At 33.4% G+C, this 16,518-nt stretch overlaps 1 protein-coding gene across 1 annotated transcript; it reads left to right on the top strand.

The window, feature by feature from the left end:
- Positions 1–2,640: 2,640 nt before the first annotated feature.
- On the top strand, positions 2,641–10,947 carry LOC132167172 (Early-responsive to dehydration stress protein (ERD4)). The gene is made up of 10 exons (XM_059578076.2): positions 2,641–2,924; positions 3,914–4,054; positions 4,786–4,849; positions 5,051–5,263; positions 6,175–6,369; positions 7,258–7,556; positions 8,117–8,396; positions 8,656–8,934; positions 9,793–10,026; positions 10,716–10,947. Exons 1-10 carry the CDS (start codon positions 2,641–2,643, stop codon positions 10,869–10,871), a joined length of 2,145 nt encoding a protein of 714 aa, XP_059434059.2. The 3' UTR covers positions 10,872–10,947.
- Positions 10,948–16,518: the final 5,571 nt, after the last annotated feature.

The raw sequence follows: 16,518 nt of genomic DNA, 5'->3' as shown, positions 1-16,518 counted from the left end.
CAGCGTCAAACTGCAAACATAGACGGGGGCGGAGTTCAGTTTTACTTTCCAACAAAAGTCAAAGGCAAGAACATAGTCCCACTTTAGTTTTTAGCAAAATTTTCTACATTAAACTTCCGTTTAAAATTTTGACAAAAATCATTAATGTGTAACGTTATCACTAATAGAATATAGACACTTGTTCCATATGATGAGTAAGTGGTAGTCACCCAAGGGACTACGGGACGATGCGACCACCTCCAAAGCCATTAGAAGCCGTCATAATCATCCCTGACAACAAAAGGAGGTGGCGGTGGCCATACCTCTCAAACCATTGAAAGTGATTCAACTATTTAGAAATTGGTCATTCTGAGTGGCCGATTACCTATAAATTGGCCACATCCCACGCAATATCCTTGAGTATTGCATAGAATGTCAATTCCAAAAGGTTGAATGTCATATATGGCTCACATACTCTCCTCCATAACAAAATATCGTATGTGGAAGGCAAAACGTTAATCATGTTCTCCTAAAAAGAGACGTGTCCTTTATGGGATTTGGAGCAAGTTTGATTACAGGATAATTACTTTTAGAAAGGCTAAAAATGAAATGCAGGCAAAAGAAGAGAGGACAAGGGCACCCAATCCATTCAAACCCAATGAGCCTATGTTTATTTTATGGATGGATTTGGAAATTAGACAGTAAAATAACATCTGTTTAGAAACATGTGGGGGAGTAAATCAAATGCTTGTTTACTTTTTGAACAACTCTTGGAAAGTAAATCAAATATTAATCCTTCACTTTTCTTGCTGTTAAGGCATCAAATCTGCTTTAAAAATGTAATGAATGCTTTTTAAAAAAAGGTCTGAGAACTTCTCCATTGCAGTGGACCTACAGATATATCTGTGTTTGGCAATGGAATGAAAAAAATGAGTGGAATGGTACCGTAGAAGATTTAATTGATATGAAAGAAAAAAGTATGAATATTTTATATAAAAAAATGAAAAAATTTGTTTTGTAGTGATTTTTTTTATTTAAATAGTAATAAAAAGTGATTGATGTGATGTAAAAAATAAGAATGTTGGAATTAATTTTGAAAAGAATTTTTTAAATTTTTAGGTTCGGTCCGTTCCAGTTCAATCCTTTGCCAAACACAACCATAGCATTCACCTCCAATTGAAAACATTAAGAAATAGTGGTGCCTTCCTCTAATTTATATATTATAAAATAAGTTACACTTACCTGTTTAATTGATATCTGTAGCAAGCAATTCTCATATTCTATTTTTAGAAAATAGAATCACATATTCCCTTAATATTATTAAAAGTATATGTAAAATCAAATGCGTTAAAAATATATAAAGAATTTCCTCGAATCTGTAAGAAAAATTTGTCGATTTAACAATGTTTCTAATGGAGCGAAGATCACTAATTCGAATTCTTCCCCCATTTTCTTGTGTGAAGATGTCAAAAAATTAAAAGAAAAAAAAAATTGTAGAGGCGGGAAATAGGGATCCAAATTTTCAATAAGTTGATGTCGGGATAGCTAGTAATTTGTGTTGAGGTTCAATAATGCCGCTTTACTCACTTGGACAGCTTTTAGAATATGACTTGCGGGATGCGATTTTGAATGCCATAAAAGGCTTTGGCTTCCCTTAAAGGATTCCCAATGGAGGAACCATATTTTTATGTAAAATAGCTTCTCAAAACTCACTTCTATTTAGTTTAGTTGAGCCATTTTTAAATGTTTCTATATCCGATTAGTTATATTTCTATCTATTCTATTAAAATATTATTAAAAGTAAAAAAAGTTTTGGGAAAAAGAGAACATGTAAGAGGAAAAATGGAAAAAAGAGAACATGCAGAGAAAAAGTAGGAAAATATTTGGGAAAATGAGAAAACAGGTGAGAAGTAGGAAGTTATTTAAAAGTCCTATTACATTTAGCTTTTTTTTTTATAGTTATTTCAATCAAATATCTATTTTACATTTTTTTTTTTTTTTTGCCAATCTAATGTAGGAAATTATTTAAATATTTGAAGAGTTATTTTAGATAAAAGTAACATTTAGCTCTTCCATTGAAAATGTTCTTACTAGAAATTAATTAGTTTTTAGATTAGATGGTCAAATGTCCGATCCAACAAATGGTATCAAAGTTAGGGTCATGGGTTTGAGTCGCAGGAACCCAATGTTGAGGTTCAATAATGCCCTGCTCTACTCACTTAAATGACTCTTAGAATATGTCTTGCGGGGTGCGATTTCGAATGCCATAAAAGGCTTTGGTTTTTTTCACTGGATGCCAATTGTTTTTTAGATGAGATGGTCAATGGCCTAATCTAATTTGATCAGTAAATATGAAAAAAAAAAAAAAAAAAAACTGTAAATATGAAAGTGTCTTTATAAGCTTATTTGTTCAGGATGATTAAGAACTATTCAGATAAATAAATTGCTAACAATCCAAGCTGCAAAGTTATCGAGAATTTTGATAAGAAAATAGTAAGCAGCCAAACCAGTTACGCTTGCCCAACGTCCTCGTCGCATGTCCCCCTGCCACGTACCACCAAAGGTGGCATCCTCTGTCTCTCTGTTTCACTACGTTGCCGCACATTGAGAGAGATCTCTGTTTCGCTCTCTCTGTTCTAGTGTGTGTCTCTGAAACTGAAAATGAACCCACATAGCCTGTTTGCTTCGGCGGCCATTAACATAGGCTTGGCCTTCATAGTTCTCTCCCTCTTCTCCATCTTGAAGAAACAGCCCTCAACCGCTCCCATCTACTATGCTCGTCGTCTCTCCCAACGCCACCACATTCACTTCCATCGCTCCCTCTCTCTCTGTCGCTTCCTCCCTTCCGTTTCTTGGATTCCACGTGCTTTTCGTGTCACTGAAGACGAAATCCTCGAAACTGGCGGCCTTGACGCTCTTGTCATCATCAGACTCTTCAAATTCGGGTCAGTTTTTTTTTTTTTTTGAAGTTCTTCTGTCTCTTTACGTGAACTCTCTCCGTTACTATTCCTTGGTTAGTTGGTTTTTGTTAGAATATTATGGAGAGATTATGCTATATAAGTGACTTTAAAAGCGCAGATATGGTTAAATCTTTCCTGTTAGTCAAGGTTGAAACCAGAATGAATGAATATATATTGAAAGAAATGGTGTCCAAAGTTTTTTTTTTTTTTTTACTACATGGGTTGTTGGAATATCTTTTATGGAAGTTTTTTCCATTGAAAAATTGTCTATCCAATGGTTTGCAAATGATTGGTGAGTTCAATGTTGTCTGTTCGGAATTTGAGATGGTCAGTCTATGAATTTAGGTGGGTACAAATCATACACAAAATTGGTTGGCTTATTTAGACAATGAGACTTCAATGGATACTGCATAAATTAAAGGTTAATGAATCTTTCAGGGGGTTTCCCAAATCATTTGAGTTATAATGACAATCTCTCCGTCTGTTACCTTTATTTTAAGAAAAAAAAAAAAAAAAAAGCTTACATTTTTAATGGATTTCCTTCAATAACTCATCAGCTATTTCTGTCTTATGTTCCATACTTATAGTTTGAATCACAGAATGCTGATTAATTGCTTAATCACGAATATTTCACCTTGTTCATATCTAAAGTGTGAACTTCGGTGTAGTTTTCCAATATTGAAATGTAAATTTGATTCGTTTTAAAGAAAATATGTAGAATCTTGAACTATTATTAGATTTATTCTACATTTTCAGTTTTATGATGTGTGTGTCTTTGCCAAATGTTGTCGTCTCAAACATTGGAGAAATGAATGCAGTTGATTCTAAGAAATTACTGCGATTATATTTTCGTAATGGTGTATGCAATGATTTAGTTTATCAACAATGCTTTGAACACTCTAGAATTTTTTCAAATTTTTCTTGAGAATGATTCTCTTAGCTCGTCATTTATTCTGAATGTGCTCATTTTGCAGTATCAAATTTTTTGTTGTATGCTCTCTTGTTGGATTGGTGGTGCTTCTCCCAGTCAATTACAATGGCCAGGATGCCCCATATCGGACCTATTATTCCATGGATTCTTTTACAATATCTAACATTAGTCGAGGTTCTAACAGGTGAGATTGTCTTATCCTTGCTCATAAACCCATTACAAAAACCCGCATGTAGTAAAATGTGAACATCTTGCAACATCATTTCCTGAGTTTTTTTTTTTTTTTTTTTTTTTCTAGATTTTAGTTCCAAATCTATAATCTAAGAACCATCAACTATGGCTGTTGATCCTAAAATGTTGGATGCAACTATTTTTCTTCTTTTTTAATTTAATTATATGCACCAGGATAGCATTTTGATATGCACGTACATTTCTATGTGTGTATGTGCACTTGTATGTCATGAGAAAAACAGGAAAAAAAAAACCTGTGGATTTAATGCTAGATATGTAGATGATTTTCTCAGATTGACTTAAATAATGATATGTTCCTACATAGAAAGAGCAAAACAAGAAAAGCATACCCTTCAATCCTCAAGTTTGTATCTCATACTTCTAATTTTGGAAGTATAACTGCATTAAGTGAGGATTCGATATCATCAATGATTTAACATAGATTTCACTTGTAGAATTTGGTTTATTTTTTAGCTATATATCCATATCTGGGAGTGATTCCGCATATACATACATACATATGCATATACAACTATGAAAAGCACAAATGTTTATCATACTTGTACAGATTGTTTCCTTGGTGTTAGGTACTTTCTTTGATTCAGCACAGCATATCATATAAGCTGAACTGACAACATTAAAAGCAAAGTTGCTTACAGAATTTCTTCCTTTTCTAATCTGCAGACTTTGGGTACATTTTTTATGCTTATGGTTTATATCTTTCTATGGATTATACCTGCTATATGAGGTGAGTTTGTGCAGTTAGATGTCTACCTATATGTTTAATAGTTCACTCTGAAATGGTATGCTTTTAGTAGAGGAATTCTAGCGTGACAGTTGCTGTATAAGCAAGTCTCACTCCTTTTATCCTGTACAGACAAAGATGGTTTGTTGGTTTTTTTATTTCAAAATTCAGAGAAGTTTACATCCTCCATTTTTTCATCTCCAGGAATATAACGAGATTTTGGTTAAGAGGATTCAACAACTTAAGAAGTTGAGGCATAGACCTGACCAGTTTACTATTCTAGTTCAGGAAATTCCATTTTGCCCTGAACACAAGGCTCATGGGTGTTCTGTTGATCACTTCTTTTCTAAGCATCATCCGTACACTTATCATTCCTATCAAATGTTATACAATGGAAAAGATATTGAGGAGTTATTGGTAAGGTTTCAATTGTTTGAAACTGCTAATTCTTGCAATGTCCACATAATTTACTGTATCAGTATTTGTCCTTGTCATTTCAATTCTTGCGGATATATAGTTGTACTTCTAACTGTTTTTTTGCCCTAAGGATAGTTTTATTAATACATATAAAGTTTTGGACTAGTAGGATCTCAATGGACGAGTAACAACTATTGCTGGTTGGTTGTTGGGGACGTCATGACAACAAATATTTTCATGAAAACATTATCTAAATTGTTTTGGCTTCTTTTGGGGATGCTCAGCTTCCTTGATGAGTGTGGATATGATGGAGACTTAAAATAAATGCCCTAGAATATTAAAATGAAGTGTTTATTTTCTTCAGCTGATTGATTCTGTTGGCACTTGCGTCATCCTGCTCCTGCAGTTACCTGTTCGTTTTATCGAATCGAAAATTGGCCTGAGAGGTGTGAAGTGAGAGACTTTTTAAACTTAATTTTCACATATAGGAGCTTTTCTCTTATTCATGAACATCAGCATACAGCTGGACAATAAGCTCTAGCCTTGTTTGCATGAGAGTTTGCTTTGTTTAAGAATAACCTTTCTAATTATATTTAAGTTTCGGTCCCACAGAATTGGCCGCAGTGTGTTGTTTAATTTTATTTTTCATTGGCAAAATTTTAAGTGCTAATGAAAGAAGTAAAATAACAAGTTTGAATCAGTGGTTACAAATAAAATGATGGGGTGGCTCACAACAATAATAAACTTTTTTCATTAGTGCATTAAATTTTTCAACATGAGATGTGGAATCTTCAAGAAAAGCTATTAAATTCCGTGAACATCCTTATGATCATAGCCCCACATGAGATATCATTCCTTTCAGTTTTATCTTGTTTGTAATGGACACCTCTTACAGATATTTTTAAATGTAGAGCCAGGCAGAATCTATTGCAAGAAAGATAGAGGACTTGAGAGAGAGGCCCATGGCTAACAAACATAAGAGAGAATCTTTGCTCTTTGATGCAGCTCGAGAAGATGCTGTGAAGATATCCTTGCAAGAGGAAAAACTTCAAGTATTTTGTGAAAAGATACGCCAATTACAGCATGAGATTGTGATTAAGGAACAGGTAATTATGTTGTTGGCAATGGTTACAATTTACACTAGCATGGATGATGAGGGCATTTAAATTGGTCTGAACATTTGGATAATGGTTAGACTACTGTTTTTTTAACAAATTCTGAGTGCATTTTTTCTTTTTTTGCTTTGAAACTACAGTTTGTATTTGTAGCACTCTCTCAGTTAAGCCACTTGGATAAGTTTCTTTTCTCTTCATACGTCTCTACACTTCAATTCAGAAATGTGTGGAGGATGCTAATGAGCTCTGGCTTAAATGACATTTCATTTTTCTATAAGAATGGGATGGAGAGGGAGATCTTAGGTTCAATGGGATGCTTCCTCTTTTCTGGAATCTGAATTTGTTGCCTCAATTAACATTGTTTTTTTTTTTTGGGTGTTTCCTAGAGTCATTTTACTTGTGATAAAAATGAAGCTTCTGTTGAACTCCTTATAAGTAAATATAATTATCAATGATCCTCTGGGTTGTCAAGCTTAAATACTTGTGGAGTACTTGTAAGTAGACTAAAGTGAATGTTTTAGTTAAAGCACAAGTCACTTTATTTCTGGTTTGTCAAGCAGAAATAAAAATAATCATCTGCTACACCTCCTTAAGACCATACTCTTGTAGTACATCTTTTCTTTCTGGGGTGCTTGAAATTTAAGATGAACTTTCAGTAACAGAAGACTGTAGAACAGGTTAAACCAATCCATCATGAAATGTTCTTTTGAGTCGTCAAGTTATAAAATCACCAGCACCCAAGTGATAAAGAAAAGCAAAAGCTGTTGGTGGATCTCACAAACCCTCTCTTTATAACTAAGACAATTTTGGGACAAGTTACATTTTGCCTTTTTGAAGATGCACCAATTTTACATATCTTGAGTTCTTTCATTCTTGTAGGAGTTGCCTGTTGCCTTTGTTATATTCAAGTCTCGTTGGGGTGCTGCACTAGCCGCCCAATCTCAGCAGCACTCGCATCCACTTCTATGGATAACTAAAATGGCTCCAGAGCCAAGGGATGTATCATGGAGGAGCTTGGCGATTCCCTATAGGATACTGCCACTTAACAAAATTGTTGTTGTTCTTTCAGCATCACTTCTTACAATTTTCTTTGCCATCCCAGTCACTGCTGTTCAAGGGATTGCTAAATTTGAGAAACTAAAGAAATGGTTCCCTCCAGCCATGGCTGTAGAGTTGATGTAAGGACTCTGTTCTTGGTGTGCTCCTTGTGGGGATAGTTAATATTTGTGGAATCTATTCTGCTTATATCTTAAAACCTCAATTTCATTTTTTTCTACAATCAACTTGATAGTCACTAAATTTTTTTCAAACTTCATAATGTGACATGACCCATACAAGTTAAGAACTCAAAATAACCAGAGTTGGCAAATCTCTTTAAACTTTATTAGGAGTTAATTCATGTATGGTGTTGTTAAATCACAATTTATCCCAAAATTTTAAGCTGATAGGAATAAATAAATTCAATCATTTAATTAATACTTTAATAGATGTAACATTAGGGTGTTTCTCTCACATCTGAGGTTCACCAGGAACTTTAAGATTGAGTGTATTCATTTTTTTTTTTTTTTTTTGTGTGTTTGTATTCTTTTTTTTTTTTACTACTTTGATATCATTTGCATGTACTTAGTCTATACGTTGTGTTTAACTTTAAAATAAACCATGTTGCCTCGATGTTTTCTGGTTTTCAAATCGAATAATATATCGTTTAACTTTTTCTAACACATTTATTATGCAACAGACCAGGATTAAGCTCTATCTTGACAGGTTATCTTCCTAGTGTCATTCTCAAAGGATTCATATACATTGTCCCCTTTGCAATGTTTGGGATGGCTAAATTAGCTGGTTGTATCTCAAAGAGCAAGGAGGAGATTAAAGCTTGCAACATGGTTTTCTATTTTCTAGTGGGAAATGTTTTCTTTTTAAGCGTGTTATCGGGGTCCTTACTAGATGAAATCGGAGAATCTTTTACTCATCCCAAGAGTTTTCCTAGTCGTCTGGCTAGTTCTGTCTCTGCTCAAGTAAGCCTGGTTAACCTTCATTCATTTTATGGCATATAATGTTCACTTTTCTTTCATTACATCTCATGTCGTTTTATGTTGTTTTCTGAAACTGTGATAAAAAGGGCATCATAAAATGAACTACCAAATTTATTTTACTTGTCTTGATTTAGTTTTAGATTTTGCATAAAATTGGAAGCTTGGAAATTATTCAGACTCTTTAGTAGGTTTGTCTTTGTACTGTTCTTATAGGTTCGACAGCTAATATATTGTGTTTCAGGCAGATTTCTTCATTACATACATCTTGACAGATGGGCTTTCAGGGTTTTCTTTTGAGATTCTTCAGCCTGGCTTACTTATTTGGCATGCTATAAAATCAAATACATTTGGCCGTCGGGGGGAGAAAAATCCTTATCTTTATTCGCTGCCCTACTTTAGAATTATTCCTATGGTCTCCTTGTCTGTACTGATTGGTATGGTATATGCAGTTGTCGCACCATTGCTGCTTCCATTTCTTATTGGCTACTTCTGTCTAGGCTATGTTGTTTATATCAACCAGGTTGAATTTCTTACTTTTCTCATATCAACCAGCTGTATTATTTTATATGTAATTGGCTGCTTCTCTGTACTAGTGTTTCACCCTTGAGCCATATTATTACTTTAACAATGCCAAGTTCGCAGTCATTAAAAACTCAGCCAAAAAAGAACGGAAGAGGAAAGATTTTTTAAGCTTCTGTTTTTTTAGTCCTTCCCACTTCAATTGATACTTGTTTAAGCATGGTAAAGCCCCTTTTAGTCCCAGTCTTCGTAAGTAATTGATTATCTAACTTAAAACCAAGCAGAAAATCATTCGTTGGTTTTGTACTTTTCTCCTTATAAACAATATAGGCTTCTTCATGACAAAATTCTTCGTGCAAGACAAATTATCATCCATTACATGAGCTTGCAATTATTTTTAACTAAATATATATGATTCTAGCAAGTGTTAGCAATTGGAAGCCATTTCAATGCCCATGGCATTTTTCTCTTCTAAATTTCAGGTGCAAAACTGGGCATGCTTGAACAAAAAAAAAGAAAAGAAGAGATTCTGCATACAGTCATAACAACTCAGTAACTGTTGTCCCTTGTGAAATGGTCATTTTGGTGTCAAAGCATTTGCAAGAAATTCCATACAAACTATTCAAATTTGAGCATGATGGTTTAACTATCTTGACATATTTAGTTCTGTAGTATGTAGAAACATTTGTTTCTTGAGTTGAATCAAACGTTTCCAACACTTCCATGTATGGAACTCTTAGTATCTGCTTCTATCATTGGGAGGATTGATATACACATTGAAGGAAATAATCTTCGAGTATTAACTAGGTTATGTTCTCCGAGTAACAAATTTCAAGGATTATGATGACAATATTTGCAGATTGAAGATGTATATGACACTGTGTACGAGACATGTGGACAATACTGGCCATACATTCATCTTTATATTCTCATTGCGATCATTCTTATGCAAATCACGATGATTGGTCTTTTTGGACTGAAGGCAAAGCCAGCTGCTTCCATATCAACAATTCCACTCCTCTTGTTCACTTTGATGTTTAATGAGTACTGCAAGAAACGGTTTCTACCCTCATTCCACCATTACTCTATCCAGGTATATTTGGTCCTTTACAATCTCTTTATATTTCACCAAGAGGTTAAAATGGTTTCTCAATAAGTAAAGAGTCTCTCACTTCATACTGACTGATCTTTTGAACTCTTGACCTTGCTCCAATTGAGTTCTCATAGTGCTTACCCCACAACCACTAGGCCAAGAAGCCATTAGTTTTGTTAATTATTTGCTTACCAAAAAAATATGTGTTAATTCTTTTTTGTTGGTCCTAAACTTGCTCTACCTCTTCTGTCTGGCTGGCAAATCCATGTATCTTTCTTATTGTAATGTGTTAATATGATTCCATTTCGCTTGCGTGTTATATCATTTTCGGATTCCCCTTTGTTTGCCTGCCATTACCTTGATATCCTACTTTGAGGAGTTCTTTGCTTTCTGGGGTTGTTTATATCCTCATTTGATGTTATTACAATTATGCCCTAGCTTTCAAGAGGCATTGACCAGATCATACTCACATACAAGGGTCGCCATTTCAAGGGTTGATGTTATCAAGTTATTCCTCACAAGTCTAATTCATGAAATTTCTAGCATGCAGGAATTCTTCCCCAATAAGTGGGGGCTTTTAAGGGCATATACCTTAGTCCTTAATCATGGAGTAGTTGCATAGTGTTAAGTGTTATTTTAACTTGTTATAATTCACCAAAAACCTGATATGTTTTGTTCTTTATGGTCAGAATGCTGTTGAAAATGATGAGCTTGATGTGAAGAGTGGTCAGATGGAAGTTAACTACGAGAATGTGATCAATGCATATTGTCCGCCTTGTTTGCGGCCTGTAAACTTCCTCGAATCGGATTCGAGCTCGACACAACCATTAGTTTCTTCATCATAATCACGGTTCTAGCTTTTTTGTTTCTCTCCATCCTTTTGCATTGCTCAAGCAAATTCTTTTATAAATTGAGACCCTTTGTCACTTGTTTTTCCTTTTGTTTTTTTAATTTGTGTTTTATATTTTGTTTTTAATATATATATATATATATTGTAAGTGAGATGTTTCACACTCTGATTGGTGATGATGTGACACATTAACAAATTCTGTCAACTTTTCTAATGGCAGGGACTAATTTATGTATTTATTGTTTTGCTTGCCACCTATTTACTTTTGTGATTACCATCGACTTTGGGATGTAACCATAGTTCATCATTGATGTATAAGTGAAAGGAACTTTTATGGGCCTAATATTAGTTAGTGCCAATGAATGTTAATTGATTGTAAAAGTGTAAGTACAAGCAATATTAGTAAGCATAATTCACTTTTTCATAATTTTAAATTAACCAAAATAATAATTACAGCAGCATCAGATGATACATGAAGGGAAATAAATAACAATCACCGAGTCTTTCCACTCTTCACTCACTTTACTGCAGTAGTAGTACTAAAGCAATCCCTTTTCCTAAGGAATGAGTTTGATTATTGTTTTGTGAACTGGAAGTGAGGGCAGAAGTGGCTCTGTAATTGGTGGAAGAAATGGTCTCTTCAAATCTGGAACTTTTGGGTGAATTGGTTTCTCAAAAACTGGAATATGTGGTGGAAGTGATTTCTTGAAGATTGAAATTGGTACATCTGAAGCCTTCTTGACCATTAGAACTTTTGGTGGAAGTGGTTTCTTGAGAATATGGTGCTTGTGTGGATGTGGTTTCTTGAAGATATGATGCTTATGTGGAAGGTGTTTCTTGAGAATATGATGCTTGTGCTTGTGTGGAAGTGGTTTCTTGAAAATATGATGCTTATGTGGAAGTGGTTTCTTGAAAATATGATGCTTATGTGGAAGTGGTTTCTTGAAAATATGATGCTTATGTGGAAGAGGTTTCTTCTTGAAAATATGATGCTTATGTGGAAGTGGTTTCTTGAAAATATGATGCTTATGTGGAAGTTGTTTCTTGAAAATATGATGCTTATGTGGAAGTGGTTTCTTGAAAATATGATGCTTATGTGGAAGTGGTTTCTTGAAAAAATGATGCTTATGTGGAAGTGGTTTCTTGAAAATTGACATGTGTGGTGAATGAGGCTTCTTAAATGGTGGAAATGGTTTTTTAAAGAGTGGAAATGGCTCCTGATAGTATGGGGCATGTGGAAAAGGTTTCTTGAAATAATATTTCTCTTCTTGAGGCTTTCCATCATTGTTTACAGTGAGCCCTGCACAAACACATAACACAAGATCAGGGTGATTCATCCATAATTTTGATATGATGCAAGAATGTCAATGCTAAAATATCGAGTAATGCTACTTTTCACAGTCATTTATCATACATTTCATATCGGTAGCGTGTTTTAAGTAGTTTTTTTATGTCGGTTACTAAAAAAAAAAATGTTACTTAAAATACGTCATATTAGCCGATATGATAAATTAGCGTGAAAAGTAACATTATTTTAAAATATCATATGGCTACTACCAAGAGATTTCCTGTAGTTTTTTTCAACCATCTATGCTTAATTCCACTTTCTCTCTTAGAAAACTTGAAATTAAATCTAGATCGTTGAAAAAATTACAAAAAATATTCTTCTTGTGTTTTGAGAACAAATGTACCTGAAGTACTGGCCTCGCCATAGCAGCTGACAGCAAACAAGCAGCACACAAAGAAGCCCAGAAGAGCCCCATGGCAAAGGGACTTAATCTGCATACTGAATAAGCCTCCTTATACCACCCTGTGATATATGGTAAACTGAAGAGAGATGACAGCTTAACAGTTTAAAGCTGTAAACTTCTGCAGTTTGTGTGTTTGTTTCAATGCCTGAGTGAGTTAATTTGAGTCCCATCGGCCTTCTTTTTATATTGTGATCTCAGTGAAGCTGTTTAAACGGATTTGGCTAATTAGGTGCACTAACTAAGGGCTTCATGCCTTCATGCATGGTACGAAGTTTATGGACCATATACAAAGATAGTGACAGTGCCGCCGAATTTGCTGCTCTTGTGCAATTTGTTTCAAGGCTTGAGCGACGTCTTTGAGTCCATGGCCTTCAGGCATCTTATATTGAGAGCGTATAATAGTGAAGCACTCTAAGCGGGCACTATGCTATAAGAGCTTGTTTGGAATTCTGAGTTCTGTTAGAAAGCTTAATAAATATTTTTAAAATTGAAAAAAATTGTGCTAAATAAAAAGATGATGTGCACGGCCAAAAAAAAAAAAATACAAAAAGTACTTCTTTGATTTTTTATTTACTTTAAAAAAGAGTTAAAATGCACTTTTGAGAAAATCTTAAAAGCATGTTTGGGATTGCGTTGAAAAATAGAGTTTTTAAAGTCAAAAGAGTTTTTCAGAATAAATTTGATTTTAAAGCTTTTTTCCAAAAGTGTATTTTGACAATTTTTAAAGTAAAAAAAGTTAAAAGAAGTACTTTTAGAGTTTTTTACCAAACATATCAGCTTTTTATTTAACACAATTGTAAGTATTAAAAATACTTTTTATGTTCTTTAATACAATTTCAAACAGGTTCTAAAAATGATGTTTTTTATAATTTTTTTTTTTTTTTTGCTTTAAAAATTCTATTTTTATATGCAGTTCCAAACGTGCTCTAATGGCTTCACACATGGTATGGTGTTAATGGAAAATGGGTTAAATTTAGTTTACCCCTATGAAGTTTCAATAGTTTTTCAATTCAAACGCTAATATTTAAAAATTGACAATGTACTCCCTAATGTTTCAAAAATTTTAAATTTAGACCTTTCGTTACTAATTTTTGTCAATTTAGACGGAAATTTATGAAATTACATAATTACCCTCAATGTTTTTTTTTTAAAATTTTCATCAAATTAAATGAAAATTAATAACGAAGGGTCGGAATTAAAAATGTTTGAAACATTCATAATTACCCTCAATGCTTTTTTTAAATTTTCGTCAAATTAGATGAAAATTGGTAACTGAGGATCTTAATTAAAAATATTTAAAACATTAGAGGATTGCATTGCTAATTTTTAAATATTAGGGTTCAAATTAAGGAAATAAAGTAAATTTAACCCATATAAAATATATAATATATGCAATAAGGGGAAAAGATAGTGACACGGCCCGCCGAATTTGCTGCTCAGATGCGATTTGCGTCATTGAATGAGGGTTGTCTTTTGGTGCTTTCATTGACTATAAATTTGCTATCCACCGACGAAATTTATCATTGTCACGTTCTACGGGCTCAAGCATTCAATCCCAACCTGTACTTTGGGCTTGAAAGCCGGCCAGAACTGTCGAATGTCGAACCACCAATTTTGGTACCCACTGAATGATCCAAATTATACCCATTATAAGTTAATTGAAAAGAGAAGTGAATGACAGAAATAAGGTTAAAAATCAGAAATCTTAATCTAATATTATGTTAAACCATCACTTATTTCAAAAGTTTAAGCTGATTTATCATTTTAATTAATATTAGGTAAAGTCCACTTAACCCCCTCAAACTACCATCTTAATGACAATTTACCCTCCAAAGTATCAATTACGACAATTTATCCATCAAACTATCAAAACAATGACAATGTACCCCACAATGCTAGCAAAATTACGAAATTACCCCTATATATTCAATAAGACAAAACTACCCTTAAAATTTTGAAAAAAAAATATTAAAACTTAGTATTTTTATTTTTATTTTTATTTTAGTAAGGGTAATTTCGTCATTTTTTTTAAAAAAACTGGGGGTACATTGTCATTGTTTTGGTAGTTTAGGGGGTAAATTATCGCAATTGATAGTTTGAGGGGTAGATTGTCATTGAAGTAGTAATTTGAGAGGGTTAAATAGACTGTACCCATTAATATTCTAAGTGCATTTGATGTCACTCATGTATCTTGTCCATCCACCTGCAGCCATAGCAAGGTATAAGATTTGTTTAGTCTTACAAGTAACATCTTAAATACAATCTCTTATTGGGTCTCTGCTGAAACCACATGATTTTCTAGCCTATATATATTTGGTTCTGAAATATTGCAATTGGCATATCAAGAAACTTACATATTTGCCAGATGACTTTAGAAACTCTTATGAGAATCACTGCTCAGTTGGGTTTATGACTTGGTATGGTTTATGTGTTAATTAGTTGAACTTCTTCAAATAAAAGCTTAACCTTTTGAGTTTGATGTTTTAATAGAAAAGCAGATTTATTGAATGCCAGAATTTCTTGGGGGGGTATGCCCAGAAATGTAGCTAATGTGCTCTTAAATACCCTTTTCTAGATTAGGAATAGGGTTAACTCTTTGTTTAAATTTCAATCCTTCCCTGCCAATTTGTGAGGAATAGGGTTAACTCTTTGTTTAAATTTCAATCCTTCCCTGCCAATTTGTGAGGATGGATCTCGAGGTCGGACGATGTTATTAGGCTCTTTTTGTTTATCAGCTGTGTTTGTGGTCCGTTTGGATTTATAGTTTCAAAATATGCAATTTAAAATTTAGCAATTTAAAAGCGGGTGATTTTAAAAACATAGTTAAACATTTGGGAAATCACAAATTGACCTTTAAAATCACATTTTAGGTTTTGACATCGTGTGTTTTTTAAAACACATCCTCTTACCCGTGATTTGAAACTACAAGTTTTTCTAATATTTTAAATCGTAATTTTTTAAAAAAGCACGTCTAAACAATACACTTTTTACAATTTTATTTAAAATTATGCTTTTGGCCTACGAAATCACATAATCAAATAGATTCTTTGCTTGTGCTTGTTTTGGGCCCAATTTGAGTTTGACTTGTTCAGCTTCCTTGGTTTGTATTTTAGGCTGATTTTTCAGTCCTGCCTTTGCATATGTTACATAATTTTTTCATTCCCCTTTCTTTGCCCGTCATTAATTACATTGATATCCTAATTTGAGTTGCTCTTTCGTTTCTAAGGTTGTTTATATCCAAATTTGATGTTATTACTGTTATCCCCAGCCCAAGCTCCTAAGAGGCAGTTGTTCTTTACTGTTATAATGTCTACTTCATCGAATTTTTTAGCATAAAATTTGGGTAAATTGTAATTTAACATAGTATTAGACCAAATATTATGTCTTCTAACCTGGACTATATAATTTATCCCCCATTTCAATTAAAATAGTTCACGTATTTTTTGATTTTACAAATAAGAGTGAGTGTTAAAATATTTAATTTAAATGGATCAGGCTTACATGCTGTTATTTTAATAATAACATATAAGGTGTAATTTAATCAACGATCAAGATTGAATCTTAAAGTTAACTTACTTTTAGAAGCTTTTAATATGAGAGAGAGAGAGAAAATGAAGAGAGATTTTGAGAAATTCAATCTTGACCGTTGATTAAACTACTGCATACATGCTGTTATTTTAATAAGATCATGTAAGCCGAATCCAATTTAAATGATTAAATTCACTTTTAAGATAGGTGGTGATTGAGTGATCCAATAGGGTGAAAGCGGAGGAGTTGATGAACTAGTGATCTCAAGAGAAGTGGCCCTTTATAGGTTTGGACTTGAAGAAATACCATGATTATTGATTAGGATTGAATGTTGATTGATTGTAAAAGTGAAAGCACTAGCAA

This window comes from Corylus avellana, chromosome 2 (genome assembly GCF_965113065.1).
Source record: "Corylus avellana chromosome 2, dhCorAvel1.hap1.2, whole genome shotgun sequence".
NCBI lineage: Eukaryota > Viridiplantae > Streptophyta > Magnoliopsida > Fagales > Betulaceae > Corylus > Corylus avellana.
Note: the sequence above shows the minus strand (reverse complement) of the source record. Positions and strands in the feature narration are given on the sequence as shown.

Excerpts from the sequence above, each read along its gene's own strand:
- LOC132167172 (XM_059578076.2), top strand. The coding sequence starts at position 2,641 with ATGAACCCACATAGCCTGTTTGCTTCGGCGGCCATTAACATAGGCTTG. Across the intron at positions 4,055-4,785 it reads ATTAGTCGAGGTTCTAACAG|ACTTTGGGTACATTTTTTAT; the intron begins GTGAGATTGTCT and ends TCTAATCTGCAG. Across the intron at positions 10,027-10,715 it reads TCCACCATTACTCTATCCAG|AATGCTGTTGAAAATGATGA; the intron begins GTATATTTGGTC and ends CTTTATGGTCAG.